The sequence below is a fragment of the Ordospora colligata genome, assembly GCF_000803265.1.
Source record: "Ordospora colligata OC4 chromosome Unknown contig_09, whole genome shotgun sequence".
Taxonomy (NCBI): domain Eukaryota; kingdom Fungi; phylum Microsporidia; family Ordosporidae; genus Ordospora; species Ordospora colligata.
In genome coordinates, this window is record NW_014575399.1 from 190,361 (window position 1) to 217,131 (window position 26,771).

Consider the following 26,771-nt stretch of genomic DNA (forward strand, 5'->3'; position numbering starts at 1 on the left):
TGCGCTTATATACTTTAGATCTCCTTTTGCTTTCCATGTGCAGAATATTGTATTCCATAACAAATATGTGATTTATAGGACGGTTATACAAATATACATTTGTGGATATTAAGAATGAATGAGTGATTGTTCATATTGATTGATTTCGTTTAAATGCAAATTTATTATATTATATCAATTGGATAAACAGTAATTAGGTATTTTTAGTATGTTAGATTGCTCAGTTTCAACAATGTGTGATTAATGCACTGTTTGCATTAAATCAGATAAAAATCATGCTTTTTTGTATTTTAGCTTGAGTTTAATAAGTTTATAGTTCGTCTGTTGATGCATTGCATATGCAGTTGTAAAAATTATGTATGTTTAAGATTGCTGAGCAGTGAAGGGTGAGATGAGTAACAAGAAGTATAGGAAGGAAGAGATAGTCATGAGGGTTGATGAAGGGCAAGTTGAGTGTATTCGAGAAGCAATAAGCCTCATGGTTCCTGTAGTAGTGTATGGAGAAGTTGGAAGGAGTTTTCTTGTGTCTAGGATGCACCGGGAGATTGTTGGAGACAAGGGAGGATTGGTGGAGATTGACTCAAGAGAGATATGCGACTCAAGAATACTAGGGGGATTCTATGGAGTTAAGGACGGAGATGTGCAGTATGTGAATGGAATGCTTGCGGAATCGATGCAAAAGGGAGATTGGGTGTTATTTAAACGGATTGACAAGAATGACGGATTGTATCAGTATTTGAGCACTGTGCTGAGGTACAGAAGATTGCTATGTAGCGATGGAACAGAAATACGTGCACACAATCATTTTAGAGTGTTATTTACATCTGATGATAAAATTTGCACTGATGATGCAGTGTGTGTAGGGCCTGTGGCGTTTATGTTTGAAGATGCTATGAGGATGTTTGAGTCTGAATGTGTCCGACGACTTCTTTGCAAAGTTTTTGAAGGTATAAGTGTGAGTACGAATGGATGGAAGTGTGGAGTTGATAAGGGTGTGGAATGTTTTGAAAGCTGCTGTAAGGTTGCATGCATGAATGGGGGATGGTGCTTGAAGGAAGGATCAAATGTTTGCAAGATGCATTTTACATCGTTGATTAGGATGAAGAAGAGATTGAAGGGAGTTTGTGGAACCAGTATTGATGAGAGGGTTATGATGTATCAAGCGATATGTAATGTGTTGCTGAAGCACGAGTCTAATTCTTTGCGCTGTGCACTTGTTCTATCGATGGTTCCTGATATAGTTTTGCATGGAAATGAGCTTGCAAAGACAAGGAGTGTGGAGTGGGGACTTTTCAACATTATTTGGAATGTGCGTAATGGTGATCATACATTGTTAGTTGGAGACACTGGAGTTGGTAAAACGTTGATGGTTGAATATTTGAGCCAGAAGTCATGCTTTTTTGTTGGGATGCCTAGCAAGCTCAGAGTGGTGAACATGTCCGTAGATTTTGATGGGATGGAGCTGATTGGGGGATATGGAACATTGAATGTGGAGCGAGAGATTGAGGAGATTGCTAGGAGTGTTGGAGCGAATGCGCCTTTGGGAGAAAGCAACAAAGATAAGCTGGAATTTTTGAAGAAAGAGGAATCAATGAAAGTGAATGCAAGTGAGAAGATAGTTGGGAGGATTGATAATATTATGAATGTAGTGGAGAAGAAGGTGTATTTTGTTTACAAAGAGGGATTGTTAACTCAGTGCATGATGAAAGGAGAATGGCTGTTACTAGATGAGATAAATCTTTGCTCAGAAGAGACGCTAGATCTGATAGATGGAGTCCTGGAGAAGAGGCAGATATTTTTGTATGAAAGTGGAGATTTGAAGCCATTTGAAATTCATCCTCAGTTTATGCTGTTTGCATGCATGAATCCTGGAGGAGATTTTGGAAAGAAGCGGTATGAAGGGCCAGGATTCAATGCTGTGTATGTGCATGACTTTAGCACATCAGCAAGGGATGTGGAGTTAGTTGCACACTCTATACTGAAGGGATTGGTGAATGAAGAAAGCAGGAGGAAGATGTGTGAGTTTTTTTTGGAACTGAAGGATAAGGTTCGAAAGGGAGAGATCAGGAATGAGATTGAACCGTTGATAAGTGGAAGGACGTTTGTAAGGGTTTTACGGTTTATTAAAGCAAGATTAAGCAAAGGGATTGAGAATGCAATCTACGATGCATATGAGCTGTTTGTGTTCACTCAGTTTGATTTTGTCAGCAGGATGATTGCTGTAACGATGTTTTCGAAGCACTTTGGAGAACGACGAGAGGAGGGCTGGAAGACAAAAGTAGAGAGTGGATTTGTTCTAACACCAAGGATACAAATGTGTGTACGGACTATGAAGCTAGGGATTGAGTGTGGAGTTGCATTGTTATTGCAGGGAGATACATCGACAGGAAAGACAAGTATGGTGATGCACCTTGCAAAGGAGATTGGAAAGAGGGTGATAAGGATCAACAATCATGAGCATACAGAAGCAGCTGACTACATTGGAGGATATTCATCAACTACAGAGGGAATTAAGTTTAGGGATGGAGTTCTTGTGCAGGCGATGCGAAGAGGAGACTGGGTGATTCTTGATGAACTGAATCTTGCACCCAGTGAGGTTTTGGAGATATTGAACAGACTTCTTGATGACAACAGACAGATATATGTTCCGGAGACTGATGAGGTTGTTTGTCCACATAGGGACTTCCGGATATTTGCAACACAGAATGTGGGATATGGAGGGAGAAAAGGGCTTAGCAAGGCATTTAGAAACAGATTTGTGGAGTTATTTTTTCGAGAGACTGGGGATGACGAGGTGCTTGAGATTGTGCATGGCGCATCAAGACTTCCCATGAGCTTCTGTAAAAAGATGCTTGGAGTGTATAGCGGACTGAAGACGAAGAGAAGTATCAATGTGTTGATAACACTTAGAGAGTTGTTCAAATGGGCTTGTAGAGATCCTCGAAGTGCTGAAGATGTTTGTTTTTTGGGGATGAGCATGATACATGAGAGGCAGAGAGGCGGTGAGGACAGGAAAAGAGTACAAGAGATATTTGTTGAAAGCTTTGGGGCAAAGAGCGTAGAGAGGTACTTGAGGATGATTAATGGCGATATTAATGAGAAAGATTGTGGAAATGTTTTTCTTGAATGTGGAGTTTGCAGTTCCAAGACATTTAATTTGATAGAGAAGAGATGTGGAGAGAAGTTTGTGCTTACAAGGTCTTTTAGGAAACTTGTGAATCTTGTTGTATTGGCATTGAAAAGCAAGGAGCCTGTGCTTATTGTTGGAGAGACAGGGATAGGAAAGACGAAGGTATGCGATGTGGTGAGTGAGTTATTTGGCAGGAATCTCCGAACGCTCAGTATACATGGAGGAGTGGAAAGTTCAGACTTTCTTGGAAGCTTTGTGTTTGAAGAATGCAAGATTGTATGGAAGGACGGACCTCTTGTGAGAGCGATGAAGAATGGAGAGGTGTTTTTGATTGATGAGATAAACCTTGCGGAGGATTCGGTTCTTGAGAGGCTGAATAGTCTATTAGAGCCACATCGAACGATATACATAGCAGAGACAGGGGAAGAAGTAGTTGCACATGAGAATTTTATGTTGCTTGCAACGATGAATCCTGGAGGAGACTTTGGAAAGAGAGAGCTGAGCCCAGCATTAAGGAATAGGTTTACAGAGATATACTTTGAGATAGAAAAAGATGAGGTCATTGAAGTTTTTGACAGGATGATTGAAGTCAGACTTGGAGCAGAGTCAGGGATTGGGTTACAAGAGATAGAGGAATTCAAGCAGCTGGGAAAGAGAGTGGATGTATCAGTAAGGAAGCTTGAGTTGATGATTGATTTTATATGCAAAAGATATGCTGGCGAGTCTGGATGTATAATATGTAAAGATGAATTTAATGCAAGACAAGTATGGAATGAGGCGTTGGAAATTGTTGGAGAGAAGGTTATGCTGGATGTGAGAGTGAAGTATGAGGAGCATTCAGGGATGTTCGGAGTGTTTCCGTATTTTGCGCAGGATGCTTTACCGAATGAATTTGACTTTGGATCGCCCACATCGGCAGTGAATTTGAAGAGGATTCTTAGAGCAATGAGCCTTGGAAGGGGAATTATGCTTGAAGGTGAACCAGGGATAGGGAAAACGAGCATTGTTCAGGCGATTGCAAGAAGGATGGGTAGAAGAAGCATCCGGATAAACCTTAGTGAGCATACAGAGTTGAGTGACTTAGTTGGGAGTTACATTCCGGTTGGCGGGCAGATTAGGTTTGTTGGAAGCGAGCTTCTTGAGGTTCTAAGAGATGGAGGAGTAGTGATTTTTGATGAAATCAATTTATGCACGCAGAGTGTGATAGAAGGACTGAACTCTGTGCTTGATTACCGGAGGAAGCTGTTTATACCTGAGATGGTTGTGGATGTGAATGAGAAGACGTTTATTTTTGCAACGTTGAATCCTCATACAAGTAAGAATGGACGCAAGGAGCTTCCGAGGAGCTTTCTTGACCGATTTATCAGGATTAGAATGGACATGTATGGACCTGTAGATGTTGATCATATTATGCATAGGATTTATGCAAAGCCTGCGATAATGAAAGAGTTAAGTCTTAGGGAGAATATTAGGTTGAACAAGATAGGAATTTTTGAAGAAAGGGAAGTGGATTACATGATGGATGAGAAGAGTATAAGAGTAGGATCAGTAAAAGTTATAAGACAAGATGGAATGAATGCTGATGTAATGCTTGAAGGGAGAAATGATGTATTGAAGGCAAGTAGAGGATTTGTGATGATACATTCTCAGCTTGGACAGATTGAAAAGATTATGAAGTGTGTTGAGATGAGCATTCCTGTGGTGATATCTGGGGGAGTAGAGAAAGATTCGCTACTTTACTTTATATCATGGATGTATGAGATAGAAGTGGTGATGTTTAGCTGTCATAAGAACACTGATGTGTGTGATCTTCTCGGGCAGTACCAGAAGAAGGAGGATGGGATGTTTGAGTGGAGTGATTCTGTGGTTGTGAATGGGGTGCGTGAAGGGAAGATGATTGTGTTTTTTGGAGTTGAGCATGTGGACAAATCGGTCTTTGACCGGTTGAATTCGCTTTTTGAGTCTGAACGAGTGTTGAATGTGTATGAGAAGGGGATTGACACAGATGTGGTTGTGAATGAGAAGACCAAGCTGATTATAGTAACAAAGGATGCAGAAGGGCTTTCGCCAGCGTTGCTTGATAGATGTATGCATGTGAAGCTAAGTAATGAGCTGGACTATATTGATGTGTGGAAATTGTTTATGAGGTCGCAAATGAGAGTGGAAAAGATAGTGCACAAGGACTTTGAAGGAGTTAATATGGAGAATGTTGAATGTGATGTCAGGCTTGATTTGCGACGTTTTTGGGTTTTAGGAAGATGGCCGAAGGTTCTGAGCAAGTGCCTGAATGGAGTATTTAACACGATTGATGAAAACGAGATACAGAGGATGTTTAGATATGAAGAGAAGTGTATAGAAGAGAAGAGTGTGGATATGGATGAAATTGAGTTTTATAAGAAGATTGGATATGAAGTATACAGGCCATGTAATGAAGAAGAGAGGGTGAATGTATTTAGAGAAATGATTGATGAGAGAAGTGAGATGAGAAGAATAGTGATGTTTATCAAATCAGCTGATTTTTGTATTTTGAAGAGACTGCGCCGAGGAGAAGGATGCAATTTGAACTTTGCCAGAAGTGTGAATGATTTGAAGATGAAGGTGATTAGTGCGATTGGGAATAAGAAGTTTGGTGATTATGAACGGATCAAGAGGATCTCTAAATGTCTTTCAGGTGCTCAAGAGGTAAAAAGTGTTGAATTTGATCATTTTTTTATGAAGTTGATTGAGAATGGAAGAGACGATCCTTTACAAATGCTAAAACATGAGCTTGTGTTCAATATGAATACATTTGAGAACCGAAGTATGAAAGAGATTCATGATATGACGATACAGATGTATAAGTATGGCAGAGGAAGTATTGATGAGCTGATCAAGAGATATGAGGAAGGGATTGCGGAATACAGGATGAAGATTGAAGCGATTGAACACCAAATGAAAAGGGATTATGCAGGATTTGTAAAGGAAGTTAAAAGAGTAGATTTTTGTTCGTATATGTGTGGAGATAGGAAATACTATGATGCGTTTGCAGATATTTTTGATTATTACCTGGTGTATTTGTTTGGAAGATGGATTAAGGGAGAAGGGTGTTCTGGGATGTGCAAGATGAGGAAATGTAATGAAGAAATGGAAGACAAAATATGCATGGATGAAGGGAGTGTGATGTACAGTACTTTATGTTTGAATCTACTTAAGAATGGGATTAAGGTTATTGATGATCTTGGATCTATTGATTGCAAGCAGTTAAAGGATGGATTTTCGAAATACTTATATAACTTGTATTATGGAAAGCCAGTGAACAGAAACGACTTAGTTTTTGAAAGCATTGTGTTTGATGTTCCAGTGAGTGTTTGTAAGAAGGATTGGATTGATCTTGGATTGAAGTTTAATGACGAAGACCTGAATGATTGCTTGAGACGGATGTTTGATGTTGAGATGCATGCAAGGGTTATAGAAGAGTTCCGAGGAAGAATAACCGCAGATGATAATTTAGTGAAAATGATGAGCAATGATATTCTAGAGATGGGAATTTTTACAAAGATTGAAGATATTATGGATCATGTGGAGAAGAAGATTGAACAGAAGAAGAAGTGCCTGACTAATTATGACAAGGTTGATATATGCTCTACTAGTGAAGATGAGAATAGTGAGAATTTGATTGTTATTGGAGCAGAGAAGGGTGAGTGTAATGCTGAAGACGATCAAGATGAACAGCTACTTAGAAGGCTTGAGATACTTTACAAGGACTCAAGTGTATGTGAGATTGAGAGGAATTACAGATACTTTTTGTACTTAGTCATAACACCTTTTACTCTTGAGGAGGCTGAAAGATACTTTTTTGACTGTTGTGTGTATGAGCATGTAGAGAGGATTAGGCATGCACGAGAATTTGCTATTAGAAGCAAGAGCCCGATGGTATACAATGCTACATTGAAGTATGTGGGATTTGAGATTGAAAAGATGTATGATGCAAGAATAAGGAATGCAAAGAGTAAGCTTAGAAAGGATCCTGGGTTGTATAAGAAAACTCTTGCAGAGCTGAGAAGGTTTCTTGTTTTGCCTGTTACGAATGTACTGAAACTTGAATTTGATGAGCCTGATCCAGTGTGTCAGGGGCATCATCCTGGTAAGCAAGCATTTATTTTGAAAGACAGAGGAGAATGTGAATGCAAAGATTGGATTGAGTTATCAACAAGATTTGATAGAGGAGAGATTGCAAGAGCAGTTGCAGGACGAGCGATTAAGAAGAATGAGGTGATTGAGATATTCTTTGGAAGACTACCTGTGGATATGTTTTCGTATTCGGAGGTATGCTTAGGAAAGGTGATTAACCAGATGGTTGATGATGCGAGTGTTTTAAGTCTGATGCGAATGGGAATAGAGTATCCGTATGTACCTTTTTTGTACTTTGTGTTTAATTTCTGTCGTGACGTGAGTGATGTTGAGGAAGTAGGAGAAGGGATGGAGACAGGACAAGGGAATGTTAATGTTAGTGAGCAAGTGAAACATGAGGATGAAGTTGAAGAAGATTATGGAGATCAAGAGATAGTGAGTGAGAGTGATGGGATTGATTTTGATAATGATGGAAATGTGTCTACTGTGAGTGATGTTTCTGATCAATGTGATAGTGGAGTGGATGGAAGCGATGAAGAAGAGAAAGAAGAGAGCGAGAGTGATACTACAGAGGCTGAGGAAGAAATGGATAATAAAATGGAGATAGAAGATGAGGGATATGGAACTGAAGGATCTGAAGATGAGGGAATGGAAATGTCATGTGAGCCATTATTGGAAGAAGAAATAAGTGAGGATAATAATGAGGATGAAGTTAGTGATATGGAGTGTGATGAGAATGAGAATGATAATGATCAGGAAGAAGAAGATAGAGATGATAAGATAAATGGTAAGATGAACGAATATATGTTTGAAGAGTCGAAAGTGAACGATAATCAGACATGTGACAGAGCAGATAATTACGAGCGTTATGTGTATGGAAGCAATCCGAATGATAAGGCACTATGTGAGGGAGAAGGGCAAGGAAAGATATGTGGAGATTCTGAATCTGGAGAAGGAGAAGCAGTGGAAGCAACAGTAAGAATAGTGATGAAGGATGAAGATTGCAACAGACTAACGAATATGTTGAAGATGGTTATTGAAGCAAACAAGAGCAATAAGTATAAGGGAGATTTTAAAAGTGGAAAGAAGTTGAATATGAAGAGGTTGGTTCCGTATATTGCAAGTGGGTTTAGAAGAGACAGGATATGGATGAAGAGGCAAAAGAGTGAGAAGAGGGAGTATGTTCTCCGCTTGTTTGTTGATAATAGCAAAAGCATGTATAGTCAGGAAATGATTGATATGCTTCTGAGTTTGTACTCGAAAATAAGCAAATCGTTTTCTATTCTTGGGATTCCTGTTGAGGTATACAAGTTTGGAAATAGTTTGGAGAGATGTGAAGTGAAGAGTATGAAATTTAATGAGTCTCAAACAAGGATTGATTGGATTGAAGAGTTTAACGATGGAATTAACGTGATTCTTACGGATGGACTGTTCCAAAATGTTGGGAAGCATCACCCGAACTTTTTAGTTCTATTGATAGACAAGTGCAATGTGAGAAAGATGTCGAAGGTGATGGTTTCTGAAGGATCGGTGTTTGTTCAGAAGTATTTAGATGTATTTCCACTGAAGTATTGTGTTATTGGGAGGATTGAAGAGTTGGAGTCGACATTTGTAATGGCACTTGGTGAGATGTTGAATTTATGATGAAAGTATTTGCGTTAGTTTTTAGAATTGTGACTTGAATAAAATAGATATGCTGTTATAATTATAAGATTTATATTGAAAGCGAAATAATTTTATTCAGATTATGCCAATGTTTGATGCTATCTGGAGTGCAACACCATCCTCTGCAAACCTGACGTATGCTTTCTTGCCATGCTTGTTTATGAGTGTGTTGATCTTTTTGATTTTTGCAGAGTACAGTTCAGCGATTGCCTGTTTTATTTCTGGTTTAGTTGATGTCTTCTTGACGTAGAAGACCATCGTGTTGAACTGTTCCATACATCGTGCGGCTTTTTCTGTTGATATTGCATACAGTACGATGTCATGCGGACTGTTTGATGCGATCTTTGGGACTAGCCTGGTAGTTCTAGAGGTTTTCTCAAGGGTATCCATTGGGGCAATAGCGAGTGATAATTTTTGTAGATGAACATAATGTAAGATAAGATATGGATTGGGAGTATTTGTAGATGTTGTATGATGTATGCAAGATATGGATTGAGAGTGGAATAAGTGAATTGGTTTCTGTTAATGTACAAGTATACAAAGATTATGTGTACTAGTGGAAGATTATTTATAAGGTGTATGGTGTTATCTAACACATAATGTGAATGAATAAATATCCTATGGTATGAATGAGTAAATTAGTTCATAATGTGAATAAGAATCTGTTATACATAAAACAACTAATTGATTATCTATGTAATATAAGATGATGTGAAGTGTGTAGTAAAATATCATGAATAAAGATTATTGAAAGTGTTAGGTATTTTGACCGATACTTTTTGGATGAGCCTCTGTAGCGCAGTGGTTAACGCGTTCGGCTGTTAACCGAAAGGTCGAGAGTTCGAGTCTCTCCAGAGGCGTACTCTTTTGCTCCGCATCACCCATGAGCTACCTGAATCACTGAATTACACTACACATATAAAAATAACATTTTCAATCCATACCTAGCTTATACCTAACCATACAAGCAGGTAATTCATAAACCACATTCGTTACAATCAAATCATCTTCTGTTTTTATCCCGGATGGCAGAATCTTTTCAGAAGCTCGAAAAAATCGGAGAAGGAACCTACGGAGTAGTCTATAAAGCAATCGAACGAAACACACAGAGAATAGTCGCACTAAAGAAAATCAGACTCGAAAACGAAAACGAAGGAATACCAGCCACCACAATAAGAGAAATATTGCTTCTCAAAAACATAAAACATTCTACAATTGTAGAACTAAGCGATGTAATATACAATAATAACAAAATGTATCTTGTTTTCGAATACATGGAGCTTGACCTTAGAAGATACCTGGATAAACTGTGTGACGATGGTCGTCTTCCAAGCGAAGAGTTCATTAGGAAAATGTCTCAGCAGCTTCTGACCGCAATGGAATATTGCCATTCAAGAAATATTTTCCATAGAGACCTTAAACCTCAAAACATACTTGTCGATCTAAAAGGAAATATTAAGCTTGCAGATTTCGGCCTTGGCAGGGTTGCAGGAATTCCTTTACGAACATACACAACTGAGGTAGTGACTCTTTGGTACAGGCCTCCAGAGCTACTCCTTGGTTGTAAATACTATGATGCTTCTGTTGATGTGTGGAGCGCTGCTTGCATAATGGCAGAAGTTGTTCTCATGAAACCTTTTTTTTCTGGCGACTCTGAGATAGATCAGCTCTTCAAGATATTCAAGATCCTTGGCACACCTAGCAATTCAAAATGGTCAAATGTTGAGAACTTTCCTAACTACAAGGCTGATTTTCCAATATGGAGTCCAGTGGATCTAAAAACAATCTTCGAAACTTCTCAGGATTTTATTGATCTCATCTCTCAGATGCTTGAGTATGATCCAAGAGCAAGGATGTCAGCAAAGGCTGGATTATCCCACAGATATTTCAAAAATATGTCTCCAATTCTAGAATAAAAATCTTTTCATGATACTCTTAATCAATATAGTAATTTATTACAACTGACTATGAAAATAGCAGAACAAAGGTTTACATGCATCCACGTTTATGTATTTGCATACAGCATACGTTTCGTAGATAAATTACTATTGAATATTGCCTTAATTAATCCAGCAATTTGTTTATTATCAGCAGGAATATGTAGAAGAAAAATCCAAAAATCCCAAAGCCATATAATCAATGTTATTGGACGTAAAACATCAGGTAGCAAAACCACAAGAAACAGTGACACAATAGTAGCAATGATCGATATTCCTACAACCTGAGTGATTTTCATTAACATTTTCTTACTTTTATGTGTAAATAATCCTGCATCTTCTCTTATCTCATTCATTTAACGCCTTTTGTATTTCTCAAATATATCGTTATCAATATACAAATCACCATGCTTCAATATGCATATTTAGGAATGTATTATTACAACACATTTGACTACATATTTTCACTGCAACACTCAATCTCTCAATAAATCATATCCAAATATTTGAATTTAATATCAATCATAGCACACCTCTTTCCTTCTTCAGTATGCATTTGCATCCACTTGCTTCAGCTCTTTATTCAACCACTCAAACGCCTCAATAATCCTCCTTCGGTTGTCCTCGTTCGTCACTGAGTTTGCTTCATACACACTGATCGGAACCACACACGATGCTCCAGAGTACTCCTTCAGTTCAAGCGCATTGTATATGCTGCTCACCGCTGTCTTCCTGCCCTCCTCAGTCTTTATCAGATCAATCTTGTTTGCAAATACCAGCACCGGAGGCATGCTGCTCCTCTCCAGCCCTTTCAGAATCTCCCATAATCCTTCCTTTGCACTGGCAAATCTCATCGTGTCCACTGCATCAACCATGTATACAATCCCAGATTTGTCCTTCACATAGTCTTTCCAGAATCTCCTGAACGTACTCTGTCCTCCAATGTCCCACACTACAAACTTCAAACTTCCCACATTCACTACTTCGCAGTTGAATCCAAGCGTAGGCACCGTCGTATGCACCTCTCCTGTCTGTAAATAGAATAGAAGAGTCGTCTTTCCTGCCCCATCTAATCCAATCATTGCCAGTGACTGCTCCTTGTCTCCAGAAAACAAACTCCGCAATCTGTCATGCAATACGCTGTTGATCTTAGACAATGCATTCCCCATGGTTTTGTTTACCCCTTCACTCGTTTTTTTTATGCAAATGTTTCAACCACACATAAGATTATCATCACAATGAATAATACATAATACAACAGAATCATGTACTAAATGAATGTCATTCATCATATATGTTAAACTTGTATAATACAAAATAGTTTATATGAGATATATGCAAATCCATCATAAAGTAACAATGCAATAAATATCACATCTTTCGATACATCTTTTCATAGTCTTTATATAAATTCTTTCGATATTATTTCCATACAATATACAATAAATATCATACATCTTTTGACATACTCTTTATATAAATCTCTTTATATTTCCATCACTTATACATCGCTATTGCACATGCCAACATCAAACAAACTCAACACATATTTTCGGCTTGAAACAAGCACATATAAATTACTTAGTGCATGAACATGCAATGAGACTTGCTGTATATGCATTCACATGGCTTTTCATGGTTACTTCAATCACATGCAGTGTAATCAAACTTGTGCCCTCAAATGCTTTGCATATAAAAGGCAGGCCTTTGGCAACATACTTCTCAGCTGTTAAGGTTGTTCCTGTGCCAAACAATACATTACTCCAGACATCATCTGTAAGTGTAAAGCCTGTATCAAACACAGCAGCAGTCATTAGCAACATTCCACGATTTTCATCACCAGTGGTTGTCAAGCAGATGCCTCAAAATATCTCTAATTCACAAGCAAGTACTTCGAATACATACAATGTTGTACAATCTCCAGCTTTACATATGAATACGTATGCACAACACACACAACCCGTAGCAGTGACACATCATCTAGTAACAGCACAACCTGTACAACCTGCTGCAATAGTCAAACCATATGATGTACCTGTACTTGCTCAGCGATCTATACAACCTGTACAACATTTAATAACAGCACAACCTATACAACCTGCTGCAATAGTCAAACCATATGATGTACCTGTACTTGCTCAGCGATCTATACAACCTGTACAACATTTAATAACAGCACAACCTATACAACCTGTAGTAGTAACACAACCTATATATAAACCACAGCAACCTATTATGCAACTTGTTTTTCAGCCATACACACAGACAACATCTGCTACACATCCACTGAATAACCAGAACTCTAGAATGTTTATGAGTCCAATTAGAGTGGCTGTCGATCAAAGCTCACTAGTTCCCATGATGAATGGATTTAATATGGTCAAAGCAATAAGCAAAAGCGTCGGAGTAATCTGCAATATGCTCAAAACTATCAGCACCAGAAAACCACAGATAAACACACAACCACAGTACTTTGCACCAACCATTCCAAGCACTACATACGTACAACCATCTGCCATAACCGTCACAAAAACAATCTCCATGGTTCCAACTCAACCTCAAACACTCATCCCTGCATACACAGCATCTGTAGTACAGCCATCTACCGTGATCAAGTATGTTGCACAACCTGCAAGTACTGAACCAAAGATTCTACAGGGATGGATCACACGTAAGGTTCTCTGCAATACCGTAGTTGCAAGATGCATCGTTCAAAATGAAATGCAGACAAATGAACGCACAAATGACCAGACAGATGATGTAAAGCAGCAATACACAACAAACAATAATGAAGATGATGTAAATGCTAAAACGAATGTATCTGAAAACACTCAAGATACTGCTAATAATCCAAATGAAAAAGAAAGTGATGAATCCACTTCAAGTGAGGAATCTTCTGATTCATCATCATCTGATACATCAGATAGATCTGTGGATGACTGTACAGAGAGACAATCAAAACCTCCATATGTTTTAAAAGGTAGTGAAAATGATCAAACAGACAATGAATATCAATATCAATCATCACCAAGCATAGGCAATGCGATTTCATACAACAGCATAGGCACAGGTGATAATCAAGATCAGATTGTGTATCTAAGTGATCTGATATAATCTACAATGATTTATAATTGATGAATATAGATATATAAATAATGAATACCTTTACATAGTCATGCAATATACAATATATCATGCCAATAAGTGTACTTTTACAAATGAGTATGAATCACACATGATGCATCCAATAATTATCCAATTCATTGTGTTACATCAGTAATGAGATATTCATAATAATTAAGTAATAATCTATTCATATAACTGTTCTATGCATCAAACACTTTCATTACTCAGCAGATCACATTCACATCCATATACAGGCAAATACCTGATGTTAAATAAATCAACTTCTATTTATTTGCAAGTGCTGTATCTCTTCACATTCCATTGAAGAACGGATGTTTCAATGCATCAGACGCACTGATCCTTGTTATTGAATACAAATCAAGCATCTTGTACAGAAGATCGTATCCATCACTCCCAACCTCGGGCCATGGATTCAAACACTCAATTATTGTCTCAAATCGTACCCTCTCCTCAGGTATGGTCTCCACATTCGATCTCCATGCTCTTCCATAGAACTTTGCTGCCTTCCTCATCTCTCCATGCCCATATATTGTTGCAAGCTCTACTATAGAATCAATGTCATCGCTTGAGTAGAAAAAAGGATATTGCCCGCTCAACATTGTCAGAAACACTACTCCTGCAGACCACATATCAATTGCCCTTGTCTGTTGTCCATATCTGAATAGTACCTCAGGTGCACGAAACCCGCGTGTACCAGCTCTTGCTGCCTTCATCTGTGGTCTACTGTCTCCTTCATAGCATCCAGGTGGTCTTGTCTTAGAAACCACAGTATGGAAAAACAACTGTGGAGTCTGTGTCTTTTTTGGCTCCTCATTTCGACTTCTGCTTTTCTGCTCCTCATGCTGTGCAAGTCCAAAATCTATCAACATTCCCTTTCCAATATCCTTGTTGTAAAGAAAGTTGCTAGGCTTCAGGTCCCTGTGTATAATGTTGTTGCTGTGTACATGTTCTATTGCTATCAATAGATTGTACATGTACTTCTTGATGTCCATTATGCTTGCACTTGAGATGAACTCTCTGAAATCGATCGACTCGAAGTATGGTGACACAGCAACAACCTGATCTTCCTGTCTGAAGCATCCTAGCAATCCCATGCAGTTTTTCTTTCCACCGAGTGTCTTCAAGAACGTCAACTCCTCAAGAATACGTGCTGGAGAGCTTGTCTTTGTTATTGCCTTGATTGCAACATGTCTGCCTGACTCAGTGTCTAATGCCTTGTACACAACACTGAACGAGCCCTCCCCGACCTTTTCAATTGGCGTGTATTTCTGTGCAATGAACATGATGTGCTTGATATCAGTAGCAGGGATCTGTTCGTATGTCATGCACCCTTTGCTGATTTTTGATTTAATCTTATACATTTATCCATATCACCTGGTGAATGAATGAGTGTATAAGAGGTGAATGAATGAACGAATATGGTGTAGTAATGAATTAAGTGGATGGATTAGAATAAAATCATGTGATGAATGAATACGAGGTGAATATATCAAGTGGAATAGTAATGAGTGAATTGGAATAATATCATATCATAATATGTGATGAATAAATATGAAGTGAAATACTAACACGCGATAAATGAATGAATATGAAGTAAAGTGAAGTAAATGTATAAAGTAAAATAATATCATGTGATAAACCAGTAAATTGCTGCATATATTGATTTGTTTGTAATACACTTTCACATTACATTAATCTAATTCATTACATACTCATTGTTTAGCACATACCTATCAATGCCACTTTTTATCTTTACACATCCATACATAAATAATACAAAACTGCCCTTTCAATGCATGCAGGCACTTTGCCAGATGACACATTCATAAGGTACAAACAAATCGAAAGGAAGCTCATGATGCTTGAAATCAGAGAGGCATATGTGCGCAAAGAAATAGAAACACTTAAGAGAGAAGAGAGTCACAGTAAGGATGAACTCAACAGAGTGAAGAGTGTGCCACTAATCATGGGGCAGTTTCTGGAGCCAATTGATGCAAACACAGCAATAGTTGGCTCTACAGCAGGAAGCAACTTTGTTGTGAAGATTTTGTCAACTGTCGATAGGGAATTGCTAAAGCCAAACACAACGGTTGCGTTACACAGGCATTCTAGTGCAATTGTAGATGTACTTCCTCCAGAGGTGGATAGCACGATTCCTGTGCTTGGAGATGAGGAAAAACCTGATGTGACATATGCAGATGTGGGAGGACTTGATGTGCAGAAGCAGGAGATCAGAGAGACAGTGGAACTTCCATTATTGCAGTTTGATCTCTACAGACAGATAGGAATAGATCCACCGCAAGGTGTATTGCTGTACGGGCCGCCAGGTACAGGAAAGACAATGCTTGTGAAAGCGGTTGCGAATCATACAAAAGCAACGTTTATCAGGGTGAATGGGTCTGAGTTTGTACAGAAATACCTTGGGGAGGGACCTAGGATGGTCAGAGATGTATTCAGACTTGCAAGGGAAAGAGCGCCATCAATAGTTTTTATTGATGAGGTTGATTCGATTGCAACAAAGAGGTTTGATGCATCGACATCTGCAGATCGGGAGGTGCAAAGAGTACTGATTGAGCTACTGAACCAGATGGACGGGTTTGATCAGTCAACGAATGTGAAGGTGATAATGGCAACGAACAGGGCAGACACGATTGATCCAGCACTTCTAAGACCTGGACGACTTGACAGGAAGATAGAGTTTCCATATCCGGATAGAAGACAGAAAAGGCTTGTACTGAATGCAATTACATCGAAGATGAGTATTGGGGATGATGTTGATATTGAGAGTCTTGTGCATCGACCTGAGAGGATCAGCTGTGCAGACATAAACTCTGTGTGCCAGGAGGCAGGGATGCTTGCGGTACGTGGAAGCAGATATGTGGTGATGCAGAAGGACTTTGAGGAAGCATACTCGAAGGTTGTGGAGAGAGGAGAAGGACAACCTGCATTCTACAATTAATGTGTTTATGCTTGTAAGACAGTACAAGCTTTGAATTGTTGCATATACAATGTGTAATAAGAATGTTGTGGATATCACTTGTGGATGCTTTTGCTAAATAAAACTTTTTTTGGATTTTTAACCCACATGAAGACGAGATTATGTGTTCCTGCATACTTATGCGTATACGTTCTATGCTTATGTGTGAATTGTGTTGAAACTAAACTTCCGCATGAATCTACACAGCAACATAGTGATTCCACCCTTTCACATGAATCTAATTACATCGAGCCTGGAATTGCGCGTGAATATCCATATCCAAAACAATATAGCGATTCCACCACCCACTCAAGCAATCCATCTAAGTTTTCGTACACTGATGATATGAAGCCTCTGGCGTTTTTAGTGATCCGTTTGTTTGATTGGGCTCGTGTGACGCTGGATCATATAAAGAATCCGATGAACATACCTATATACGTACCGTCAGACAATCGTCAGTTCATTACTGATATATACAATGAAAAGGGAGCAAGCGACTGTTTTGTAAATCATATTTTGAAATCTACATGTATTGAGCAGGCGCGCAGGACAATTCTCAAGGTTTCTAAGAAGATTGATAAGATGAACTTTAGGTTTTTATCTGCATTTCAAAAAGCAAATTATGGAAGTATGACTGTAGATATTGCAAAATACAATGATATATTGAATTTGATGGATAGCTACATAGCTGGTATAGAACAAGCATGCTATTCTCTGTCTGCGTATAATGCGAATTATAAGTCTATGACTGATCTTATTAACGATTTAAAAAGAAGATTCAGTAACAGTATAAAAAGTGGTATCAAAGATTACATAAAGAAAGCATTATCTGATATCAATGTTATTCTTCTAAAGGGAGAGCCAGAGCCTAATTTAGAAAGGCTTGTTAGCATAGATCCTTATAATGACAGGTTTTACTTGATAAGCAGACATGATCTGGAGAGTAATTTACACCAGGTGGCGTATAAAATAGTCACTGATGTGTCCAGCCTTTCGTCATGGAATAACAACATACCTGAATTTAGATATCCGTTTTTAAGGCTTTATATTGTTATTGAGTTGCTGAAACATGCTGTTTACTATTAGTGGATCGAGACAGGATTGTAGGATCTCTCGAAAGGTTTAATAAACGATTCTACTTGATTTGAAGATTTTGTAAGACTTGGGGTGGCATTATGGAAGAGTTGAAATTGAGAGTAGACGAGCTGATGAAGGAAGTGGCAAGGTTGGAATGTGAGATGACAAAGAAGAATGAGAAGATAAAGAAAAACAGGGTATTGAACATGAATTTGAGAGAAGAGGTACTGAGCAAAAGTAAAGAAATAGATGATTTGAATGAGTTGGTAACAAGTATGAAGAAGCAGATGGAGAACAATGACAGAAGATTCATGAAGATGGAACGAATGATTAAAGCGGATTGCAGACGCAAGGAGCTTTTTAATGAGAAGATCCTTGGCAGTGTGAAAAGCAGAGGGGAATACTACATCAGTCTTGAGATGAAGAAGATCAATGAGAGGTATGAGGTAATGAGAAGGTTTATTTTTGCGATTTCTGAAAGACTTGGGTTTGATTTTGAGATGTTTGATGAACTAGTAAATATTGCAGAAGGGACAGACGATCCTGCTGTTATGGCTTTTCTGGAAAGTATTATGCCAAATGGATATGTAAGGTTGGATGAGGATGCCGAGTGAATGCTGAATATAAACTGTGATTATGAAAAGTATGGTATATGTTTTGAGTTGGTGATGTTGATTTGGGATGTAGTGCTTGAACGTATGTTAGAATGTGGATAAATTGCTGTAAATTGAACAAAAAAATTGCTTAAGGATGACCCTTGTTGAATGAATACTCAGAAGGTTTTGGATCCAGATACGAAGTATATTAAGCTAAGAGTGATTGGCGGAGAGCTTCCTGGAGCAACACTTGCACAGAAGGTTGGTCCTCTTGGACTGTCATCGAAGGTTGTTGGAGAGGATATCAAGAAAGCAACATCTGACTATAAGAGTCTAAGGGTGCATGTTGAACTTGCGATAAAGGACAGGAAGGCGACGGTTGAGATCCAACCGAGTGTGTCCACACTTGTGATCAAAGCTTTGAAAGAGGCACCACGTGATAGGAAGAAGGAAAAGAATATTCTGCACTCTGGAAGTATCAAGATGATTGAGGTTGTTGAGATAGCCAGGCTTGCGAAGTCTACGAGGTCTTTTTCAAGAACACTCACTGGAGCAGTGAAGGAGGTTCTTGGAACATGCAAGGCGATTGGATGCAAAGTTGATGGGAAGTGCCCAAAAGAGGTTATCCATGAGATTAATACTGGTGATATTAAATTGCCTGATCAATAAACATTTATTATGGGTAATTGGTTTGTATTGTTCATATATTCAGTGTAAAACGCATATGTTTGAGTTTTGAATCAAATGAACGTTTATTTGAGGATTCTGAAACGCTAAAGAATATAAATTTTGTTTTGTGGCAGAGATTATGAAACTAGTTTTTTTTTGCCTAGTTCAGTTAGTGATGGGATTGAGTACTGGAGAAAGAGTGATTAAGATAATTTCTAGGAGCCATCCTAGCATGATTTTATCAACAAAGCATTCTGAAGCTGAAGGCGACAGCGTTTTGTTGATTGATTTCAAGAAGAATAAGGGAGCTAAAAAGGCAATTGAATCAAATTTTATGATCACAAGTGAGACGAGTGAAATAAGGCAAGGCGACATCAACTTGTGTAAACATGAATTCAACAATAATATTAAGACATGCCCTGTAAGTGAAGTTCCAAGTGATAATTCTGTATGGATTCCTTACTCTGTGAATGGAGGAGTAAATATAAAAAATAAGCATGGTTTGTGCATGATGCCTGATCCCAGTCAGCTAAAACCTGAAGGAATGGCCATTGTTGCAAAAAAATGCGTACCTGAATCAATAGATCAAATTTTCGATATAAGTGATGTTAAAGGTGAAGACAGTCAGTCCAACAATGGATCCGAGGATAATTTGGAGCATAAGGGGGATGCGCCCATGGGAAGTATGCTTGAATACATACTCAGCCTGTCTCCAGAAATACGAAAACAACTGAAATCGCGTTTGATTCTTTATGATGCAGATGGAAAGAAGATTAAGTCGTTTGTTGGAAGTGTGGAGTCGCTAACAAATATCGATCCAAGCCTAGGGTTATTTCCTCACATGATTGATGGGTCAGTGCCGTATCCAAGAATGAAATCACTGGATCAGTACAAAAGCAATAGAGATGTTGCTATTTCTCCGACATATTTTCACAATGGAATCTATGCATAATGATTAAAGTTATTTGTTTTTATGAAAGCTGTTTTGTGCTTCTATGCATGGATGTGTTAACGATGTGTTTTTACAGATGGATCGATGTGTTGTATTGCACATTATGAAACCTGATGTTTGATTGTGATGTTTTGAATAAGAAACATTTGTTGTATGATTTGCAATGTTCATACCATTCATAATTGTGCTTTTTGAGTTGGCGTATACTTATACTAGTCTAAGCAATTTAATTAATGATACAAGGTTAAACAAGTTAATTAATGATGCAAAACTGGTTGAAATTGTATCGCACTCCAGGAATTTGTATTTTTCCATATTCAATAATGAATTTAGAATATCTAGTCCAGATAAGATTAAAAGAAATCACGGATGTTCAAAGTTCGTAGTTTATAACGACAACACTGCAATTATACAGGGCAAAGAGCGTTTATGTAAAAGCAGCTTGGCTGATGATATTAATGTATGCGGAACCATGGATGCAAATACTTGGGAGATAGTGAGATATGAACAATATGTCAAGTTCAAATATCCAGGTCAAAACAAATGCATCACAGCAACTCAGACTTTTGGCTTGAACGGTAGAGAGGCTAATCTTCAGGAATGTGTTAATGACTCTACAAGGAGAGATGTAAGTCAAAGATTTGTAATGAAAAACTTGTATCTTGATCCAACTTCACTAAATGCAAATAATATAGAAAAGCAAATGATAAATTTGATAAACGATGGTAATACAAGCAACGGTGCCTCCTGAGCACACATAATTTATATATTTAATAAACCCATTTGTTTGGAATGAATAATATTGTTAAGGAGTGTAATATGCAAAATAATGAAATTCGCTTCAGCAACGAAGACATCAATTTGGAAAATTACGCAGCTTTGCATCCAGGATACACAAAAATATACATGAACGCATCTAAGAACGGTACGCATACAGAGATATCTCTTTCGAAGCAAAATGGAGAATTTTTATATATAGTTAGCAATTACGATGCCAAGTATTGTGAATACTTCAAACAGGCATGGATACCTAATGCAGTGACATGCGTCGATGATCTTAATGAAATCAAGCCAAGTAATCCAAAAAAAATGAAGCAGTCTACACTATTTGATTTTATGAAAAAGTAAATTCAGTATCGCACTGCATGATTCAAAATTTGCAGATAATGCATAAATATGAGAACATATAACTATTTATTTGAATACTCTATGTACTAATATTTACTATTATACTGCTAATCGATGTAATTAACAAATTGAAAATGGAAATTTAGCTCATTCTCGATGTTTTAGGATTGGAGTCGCTTCTTTCTTCTTCTAGAGCTTTAGGAATATATCTAACGATCATAAGGATTAAACGGCCGTATATAGTTACAACAGTGATATACGTAATGAATCGAAACCTATTGGTAAATTGCATGTTTGAAACCATCAAGCGGATCAAATTTTCAAATAAAATCAAAAGAAATGAGAGATCTGTATCATCAGGATTACTAACCAGTTTGTTAGATATAAATTTGAAAATTAGATATGCGTACCAGATGATTGCGACAACATTCATGCATATGCATATCCAATCTTTACTAACAAAGTTGCTATAAATTTCAGACACAGCAATTAAAATTAATAGAGTCATGATAGGTATTATGAATATGCGTTCTTGGATTGATTGTCTATCCAGTATCTGCCACACACATACTATAAATATCAGTACTGGCCACAATATAGTTTTCAAAAAAAATAAAATATAGTTACTGCTTTCTTGACTATTTTTAATGTTTTCTTCGTCTTCTTGTTCCATTTTCTGAGGATATTGAATTATTTGTAATTTATTCATGCATTTCTCAATACAGTAATTGCTAAGAAAATATAGAATCAATAATTATCAGAATATACATAATCTATTTATTTATATAATTTTATCATAATCTTAAACTGAAGCTATTGCTTTTGGTATTTCACTTGTAGGCAACATTTGTTTCTTTTCTATCTCTTGATCTATCATGTTTTTTAATATATATGATACTAAGAATAATATATAAAAAATTAATCCAGTCTTTAAACACTCTTTCTTTAGTTTGGTAGGTATCTTAGCCGTTAAGTACTCTTCATTTATTTTAGCCATGATCATAAGATCATAAAGTATATGATATGATATTTTTCCTTTTTTATGTATGTTCTTTAAGTCATAATCACTCTGAAATGTTTCTTTAAATATGTCTAGGATAACATCGTTTATGACTTTCATACATTATTCAAGTAAAAAAGTTCATTTTCATTTATATTTTTCAGTTTTTCATTCACTTTTTCTTTTATTTGATTAGCAATTTCCGAGTTTATAATTCCTAGAGTCCTTATGATATTTATGTATATTCTTTTTACAATTTTGTCAAGAAGATCCTTTAATTTTATATATTCTGAATTAAATATATTTTTGGCGCTTTCAAGATCAACCGTCACTTTATGAATACGCTTTAGAAATATATATTGGTATTTTTCATCTTCGTAGCTATTTTTTTCAAAATCATTTTGTGCCATCATACTGACAATTTCATTCAATTTCTGATGTATGTTATTTATAATCTCATCATTTTTGCCCATCAGTACTAGTACTATTTTATCAAAATTGCCAATGATTTCCCATTTATAATTTAATGGATATTCTTGATCCAATTTTGCTGACTGTTTAGGAAAACTATTAGGGTTATTAAATATATTAGATACTTCATCCTCTATAAATTTGTTTTCTATAAACAATGCTATAAATACTCTAAACATAGCAATCCTTTTTTCTAGATTTACTTTCTTAGAGTCTTTGCTATTCTGAGGCATAAATATTTTGTTAATATAATTTCGATATATATCCAATTTATTCGTAGGAGTTTCTTTTTGCGTTGCTCCTATGTTTAATTGGTTTGATGGTATTGCTTGTGATCCTTGGCTTTCAGGACCTGGTTTTTGTGGTACATTCGAAGTTTTTTCTTTTCCTTTCCTTTCCTCCTTTCTTTTCATTCTTTCCTCTTTTCTAGTTGTTTCAATTATATCTTTTACCTTTTTATCAAACAAATTCTCAGACTGTTTATCCTTATTCACTTTTTTATCCTCAATAGGCATTTTGCCTACATTACTAAAAAATTTACTTATTATCGTTTTATCTGTACCAGTAAAATCCAAATTATGTTTTTTTTAATATGTTTAGGTATGCATTCTATTACTGCTTTTGTAAAATTTATATTTCTATTATAAACCATATCATAAATTTCATCCATATATGTTTGTATAAACACATGATCCTTTTTTGATCCACATAAAGCACATAATATGCATTCTAACAAGTATTTGGTTGATTCGCCAATCCCTTGTTTCATATGCTTTAATATCATTTCATTACGGATTTTATCTGGTATTTTAAATTTCTCTCTATATAATGGTTTTGGTATTAGGATTTTTAAAATTATGGTTGGTAGATTGCGAATAAGATTAAATTCCTTCCCACTATTTGTATTATTAATATTCTTCATAAAATATATTTCATATTCTTTAAATATATCGTTCAAATCTTTTACATCCCATTCAGAAATATTTTCAGATCCGATCAATTCAGACGTATATAATAGTAACTTCCAATACATACAATCATTGTCCTTTTCTATTAATCCAATGGTATCACTAAACTTATCTTTTGTGGTTTCAGTTAGTTTTTTTGTGCCTTTTATTTCTTGCTTTTCTATGTTTTTAATACTATCCCATAAAATATTCATCTGGGTTATTATTATTATATCTTTAGGTAGATGAGATTCAAAAAACGGAATATATCTTTGAACATTGGCATTCTCAATCAAGTCCAAAAAAAATCTTTTATCAGATCCTTTGATCATCCATAATATACTATCACTAATACAATCTACTGAAATCTTTTCTTTTAAAGTTTTGCTAATTACATGATGATATGCTTTAAATTCTGATAATTCTATTGTATTTATATTCATTAGATGTTCATTCATTTCTATAGACACTATTGATCTTAAATAGCCGAGTTTAATATTATCAACAAACATTTCAAATTGATATTTACATTTATCAACAAATTCTTTATCCTTCTTACCAAATCTAGTTGAAAATATGATATCAATAAATTCATCATCCGTTTTTTATCTTTTCTAAGAACGCTGGCACCATCATCTCCTGGTAGAAATCCAGTTGAACCTGAATAAAAACATTTAATAACATAATCCACCAGACTTTTCAATATAGGGCTATCTTTTAAAGTCTTTCGCAATTGTGTTGTATTAAACTCATTTTTAGACTGTTTTAGACATCCGATAAGTATGAAAATTAAAAATACTTCATTTTCTTAATGTCTTGTATTTTAGCATTAAATAACTTTACCATCACTTCACACTTTTTTACTATTATCATACTATCTTGTGTTTTATTAGCATCATTCTTAATTCTTTGACTATAACTTTGTATATGGCTTATTGGTTTATTTATTAAAGTTATTTTTCATCAAAATTTATTTCTGTTATCTTTTTGTGATACTCTGCAAGCCATTTAGAAATCATTTCATGTTTATTAGGATTTGTTTCATTTAGATCGTTTGTTTGCAGTTTAATTTGATTGGAAATATCTTTATCTTTTTTTTTGAGTTCTTCCGAAAAATTATATAAATGTTCTAATGCATAAATTATCCTATAGAACATTTCTTTCCAATTTTCTTGATTCATGATGTAATTTATAAACCTTGAGTTATCACTAGATTCCAGGTTTTTTATCTCTTGAAGATACTTTATGTCATCATTAAAATCCTTCGAATTGTTTACAGTCATTTAATTAGGGATTCTACTATCACAGATTTATCTCAAAAATTTTACTTTATAAATGCACTTACCATACCAACTCAGTACATGTTATACATTCATACATTCATTCAGTGCGCTTCACACATGTATTAGTTTATCACAACTACAGATTAATCACATATCCATTCTTATCACATTAATCTATCTGTTCATCAACTATTCATCACATTCATATGCATAATGCCATTTTAAGAAACACTTTCATATCATGTCATTCATACTCAACGTTTGTACAAGACAATACAATACATAAATTCTATTCATCCATGGGTAATCATTATACAATGAGTGAATTCATAAGAATGTCATCCAAGGTATTGAACACATACAGGATGTTTGGCATGTGCATCTATGCATGGATAACCTGTATATACTCTAGAAATGTATACTGTACAAGTGTATACAATAAAGACACAAACATCTACACTGACATTAACATTTATAATGACATAGGCATCTACACTGATACTTACAATAACAACTACAATGGCAATAATAACAACCATAAGTATAAATGCAAATACAACCACAATAAAACATCAGTTGAGCTATCAGATCCAAAAATCATGAGTATTCCTACAGACATGCCTGAAAACATTACACATCTAACAATCCGTAACTGTCATCGTCTAAGATCACTTAATGGCATTGAGAAGTACACATCTCTAAAACACCTCAGAATCATTAACAATCAAAACTTACGTTCTGTACTCAACATCAACACTCTGACATCTCTACAATTAGTCAACATCCAGAAAAACAATTATCTAGATCAAATAGACTGTCTAAACTATCCTGTATCTCTACAAACACTCAATATCATTGACAACCAAGGATTAACCTCAATAAAAGGTTTGGAACAACTAGTACTTCTACAATCAATTTGTATTAGGAACAATCCAACACTCAGAGAAGTACTTGGAATCCCAAACCTTGTCAGTTTGATCACTCTTCGTATCCAATACTGTCACAACGTAAGTACTCTACTACGCTTAGGAAGACTACATAATCTACTTGAGCTCAACATATCTACAACAGGTATTCGTGCTATTGAGGATCTCAATATGCTTGTGCTTTTACAGAAGCTTGACATCAGTGGAACTAAAATAAAAAATATATCAGGTGTACAAAACCTTGTTGATCTACAGATATTGAATCTGTGTGATACAAAGATATCAGATATATCATGCATACAAGCACTTGTAAAGTTGAAGAGATTAGATTTTAGTAACACAAAAGTAACAGATGTATCATTTATAGAAAATCTTGTTAATCTTGAGATTCTTTACATGAGTAACTCTGAAGTGTATGAATTGAATGTAATAGATAAGTTAGTGAAGTTAAGGAAGATTGATATCAGTGGAACTAAGATATCACAGATAGATGGACTAGAATGTATGACACAACTAGAATGGATAGATATTGGATACACAGATATAAAGTATGTACCACGATCATTCTTGAGATTGAATGATACAGGAAGGATGAGTCATATAAGTATTGTAGGTATTTGTAATTTTAATGAGAATAGTGATGAGAGTAGAGTGGGATGGAGAGAGTTGGCAGAAGTGTTTGGAAACAGAGTGTTTTGTATAGATGATAGATACATATGATGTGATTTGTGTGGTGATGTGAAGTGATTGATGAGT

General features: G+C 36.2%; 17 protein-coding genes and 1 non-coding gene across 18 annotated transcripts; 12 read left to right on the forward strand and 6 right to left on the reverse strand.

The window, feature by feature from the left end:
* Positions 1-391: 391 nt before the first annotated feature.
* M896_091800 (AAA ATPase) lies at positions 392-8,884 on the forward strand (the record flags this gene model as incomplete). The annotated part of the gene is made up of 1 exon (XM_014707807.1): positions 392-8,884. The coding sequence occupies one exon, from the start codon at positions 392-394 to the stop codon at positions 8,882-8,884; it is 8,493 nt and encodes a 2,830-aa protein (XP_014563293.1).
* Positions 8,885-8,980: 96 nt separating this feature from the next.
* Positions 8,981-9,295, reverse strand: M896_091810 (ribosomal protein L23; the record flags this gene model as incomplete). Its single annotated transcript, XM_014707808.1, has 1 exon — positions 8,981-9,295. One exon carries the CDS (start codon positions 9,293-9,295, stop codon positions 8,981-8,983), a length of 315 nt encoding a protein of 104 aa, XP_014563294.1.
* Positions 9,296-9,692: 397 nt separating this feature from the next.
* On the forward strand, positions 9,693-9,765 carry M896_091820. Its single transcript has one exon. It is a non-coding gene; the product is annotated as a tRNA-Asn (tRNA).
* Positions 9,766-9,930: 165 nt separating this feature from the next.
* Positions 9,931-10,821, forward strand: M896_091830 (cyclin-dependent protein kinase; the record flags this gene model as incomplete). The annotated part of the gene is made up of 1 exon (XM_014707809.1): positions 9,931-10,821. One exon carries the CDS (start codon positions 9,931-9,933, stop codon positions 10,819-10,821), a length of 891 nt encoding a protein of 296 aa, XP_014563295.1.
* Positions 10,822-11,387: 566 nt separating this feature from the next.
* Positions 11,388-12,011, reverse strand: M896_091840 (ADP-ribosylation factor 1; the record flags this gene model as incomplete). Its single annotated transcript, XM_014707810.1, has 1 exon — positions 11,388-12,011. One exon carries the CDS (start codon positions 12,009-12,011, stop codon positions 11,388-11,390), a length of 624 nt encoding a protein of 207 aa, XP_014563296.1.
* A 430-nt stretch (positions 12,012-12,441) lies between these two features.
* M896_091850 (uncharacterized protein) lies at positions 12,442-13,956 on the forward strand (the record flags this gene model as incomplete). The annotated part of the gene is made up of 1 exon (XM_014707811.1): positions 12,442-13,956. One exon carries the CDS (start codon positions 12,442-12,444, stop codon positions 13,954-13,956), a length of 1,515 nt encoding a protein of 504 aa, XP_014563297.1.
* A 323-nt stretch (positions 13,957-14,279) lies between these two features.
* Positions 14,280-15,314, reverse strand: M896_091860 (cyclin-dependent protein kinase; the record flags this gene model as incomplete). Its single annotated transcript, XM_014707812.1, has 1 exon — positions 14,280-15,314. One exon carries the CDS (start codon positions 15,312-15,314, stop codon positions 14,280-14,282), a length of 1,035 nt encoding a protein of 344 aa, XP_014563298.1.
* Positions 15,315-15,781: 467 nt separating this feature from the next.
* Positions 15,782-16,948, forward strand: M896_091870 (regulatory subunit of ATP-dependent 26S proteasome; the record flags this gene model as incomplete). The annotated part of the gene is made up of 1 exon (XM_014707813.1): positions 15,782-16,948. The coding sequence occupies one exon, from the start codon at positions 15,782-15,784 to the stop codon at positions 16,946-16,948; it is 1,167 nt and encodes a 388-aa protein (XP_014563299.1).
* Positions 16,949-17,032: 84 nt separating this feature from the next.
* Positions 17,033-18,052, forward strand: M896_091880 (uncharacterized protein; the record flags this gene model as incomplete). The annotated part of the gene is made up of 1 exon (XM_014707814.1): positions 17,033-18,052. The coding sequence occupies one exon, from the start codon at positions 17,033-17,035 to the stop codon at positions 18,050-18,052; it is 1,020 nt and encodes a 339-aa protein (XP_014563300.1).
* Positions 18,053-18,141: 89 nt separating this feature from the next.
* On the forward strand, positions 18,142-18,657 carry M896_091890 (uncharacterized protein; the record flags this gene model as incomplete). Its single annotated transcript, XM_014707815.1, has 1 exon — positions 18,142-18,657. One exon carries the CDS (start codon positions 18,142-18,144, stop codon positions 18,655-18,657), a length of 516 nt encoding a protein of 171 aa, XP_014563301.1.
* Positions 18,658-18,807: 150 nt separating this feature from the next.
* M896_091900 (ribosomal protein L12) lies at positions 18,808-19,308 on the forward strand (the record flags this gene model as incomplete). Its single annotated transcript, XM_014707816.1, has 1 exon — positions 18,808-19,308. The coding sequence occupies one exon, from the start codon at positions 18,808-18,810 to the stop codon at positions 19,306-19,308; it is 501 nt and encodes a 166-aa protein (XP_014563302.1).
* Positions 19,309-19,447: 139 nt separating this feature from the next.
* Positions 19,448-20,260, forward strand: M896_091910 (uncharacterized protein; the record flags this gene model as incomplete). Its single annotated transcript, XM_014707817.1, has 1 exon — positions 19,448-20,260. One exon carries the CDS (start codon positions 19,448-19,450, stop codon positions 20,258-20,260), a length of 813 nt encoding a protein of 270 aa, XP_014563303.1.
* A 163-nt stretch (positions 20,261-20,423) lies between these two features.
* Positions 20,424-21,011, forward strand: M896_091920 (uncharacterized protein; the record flags this gene model as incomplete). Its single annotated transcript, XM_014707818.1, has 1 exon — positions 20,424-21,011. One exon carries the CDS (start codon positions 20,424-20,426, stop codon positions 21,009-21,011), a length of 588 nt encoding a protein of 195 aa, XP_014563304.1.
* Positions 21,012-21,079: 68 nt separating this feature from the next.
* Positions 21,080-21,388, forward strand: M896_091930 (uncharacterized protein; the record flags this gene model as incomplete). Its single annotated transcript, XM_014707819.1, has 1 exon — positions 21,080-21,388. The coding sequence occupies one exon, from the start codon at positions 21,080-21,082 to the stop codon at positions 21,386-21,388; it is 309 nt and encodes a 102-aa protein (XP_014563305.1).
* A 142-nt stretch (positions 21,389-21,530) lies between these two features.
* On the reverse strand, positions 21,531-22,097 carry M896_091940 (uncharacterized protein; the record flags this gene model as incomplete). Its single annotated transcript, XM_014707820.1, has 1 exon — positions 21,531-22,097. The coding sequence occupies one exon, from the start codon at positions 22,095-22,097 to the stop codon at positions 21,531-21,533; it is 567 nt and encodes a 188-aa protein (XP_014563306.1).
* A 407-nt stretch (positions 22,098-22,504) lies between these two features.
* On the reverse strand, positions 22,505-23,374 carry M896_091950 (uncharacterized protein; the record flags this gene model as incomplete). Its single annotated transcript, XM_014707821.1, has 1 exon — positions 22,505-23,374. One exon carries the CDS (start codon positions 23,372-23,374, stop codon positions 22,505-22,507), a length of 870 nt encoding a protein of 289 aa, XP_014563307.1.
* A 29-nt stretch (positions 23,375-23,403) lies between these two features.
* On the reverse strand, positions 23,404-24,318 carry M896_091960 (uncharacterized protein; the record flags this gene model as incomplete). The annotated part of the gene is made up of 1 exon (XM_014707822.1): positions 23,404-24,318. The coding sequence occupies one exon, from the start codon at positions 24,316-24,318 to the stop codon at positions 23,404-23,406; it is 915 nt and encodes a 304-aa protein (XP_014563308.1).
* Positions 24,319-25,295: 977 nt separating this feature from the next.
* Positions 25,296-26,735, forward strand: M896_091970 (uncharacterized protein; the record flags this gene model as incomplete). Its single annotated transcript, XM_014707823.1, has 1 exon — positions 25,296-26,735. One exon carries the CDS (start codon positions 25,296-25,298, stop codon positions 26,733-26,735), a length of 1,440 nt encoding a protein of 479 aa, XP_014563309.1.
* Positions 26,736-26,771: the final 36 nt, after the last annotated feature.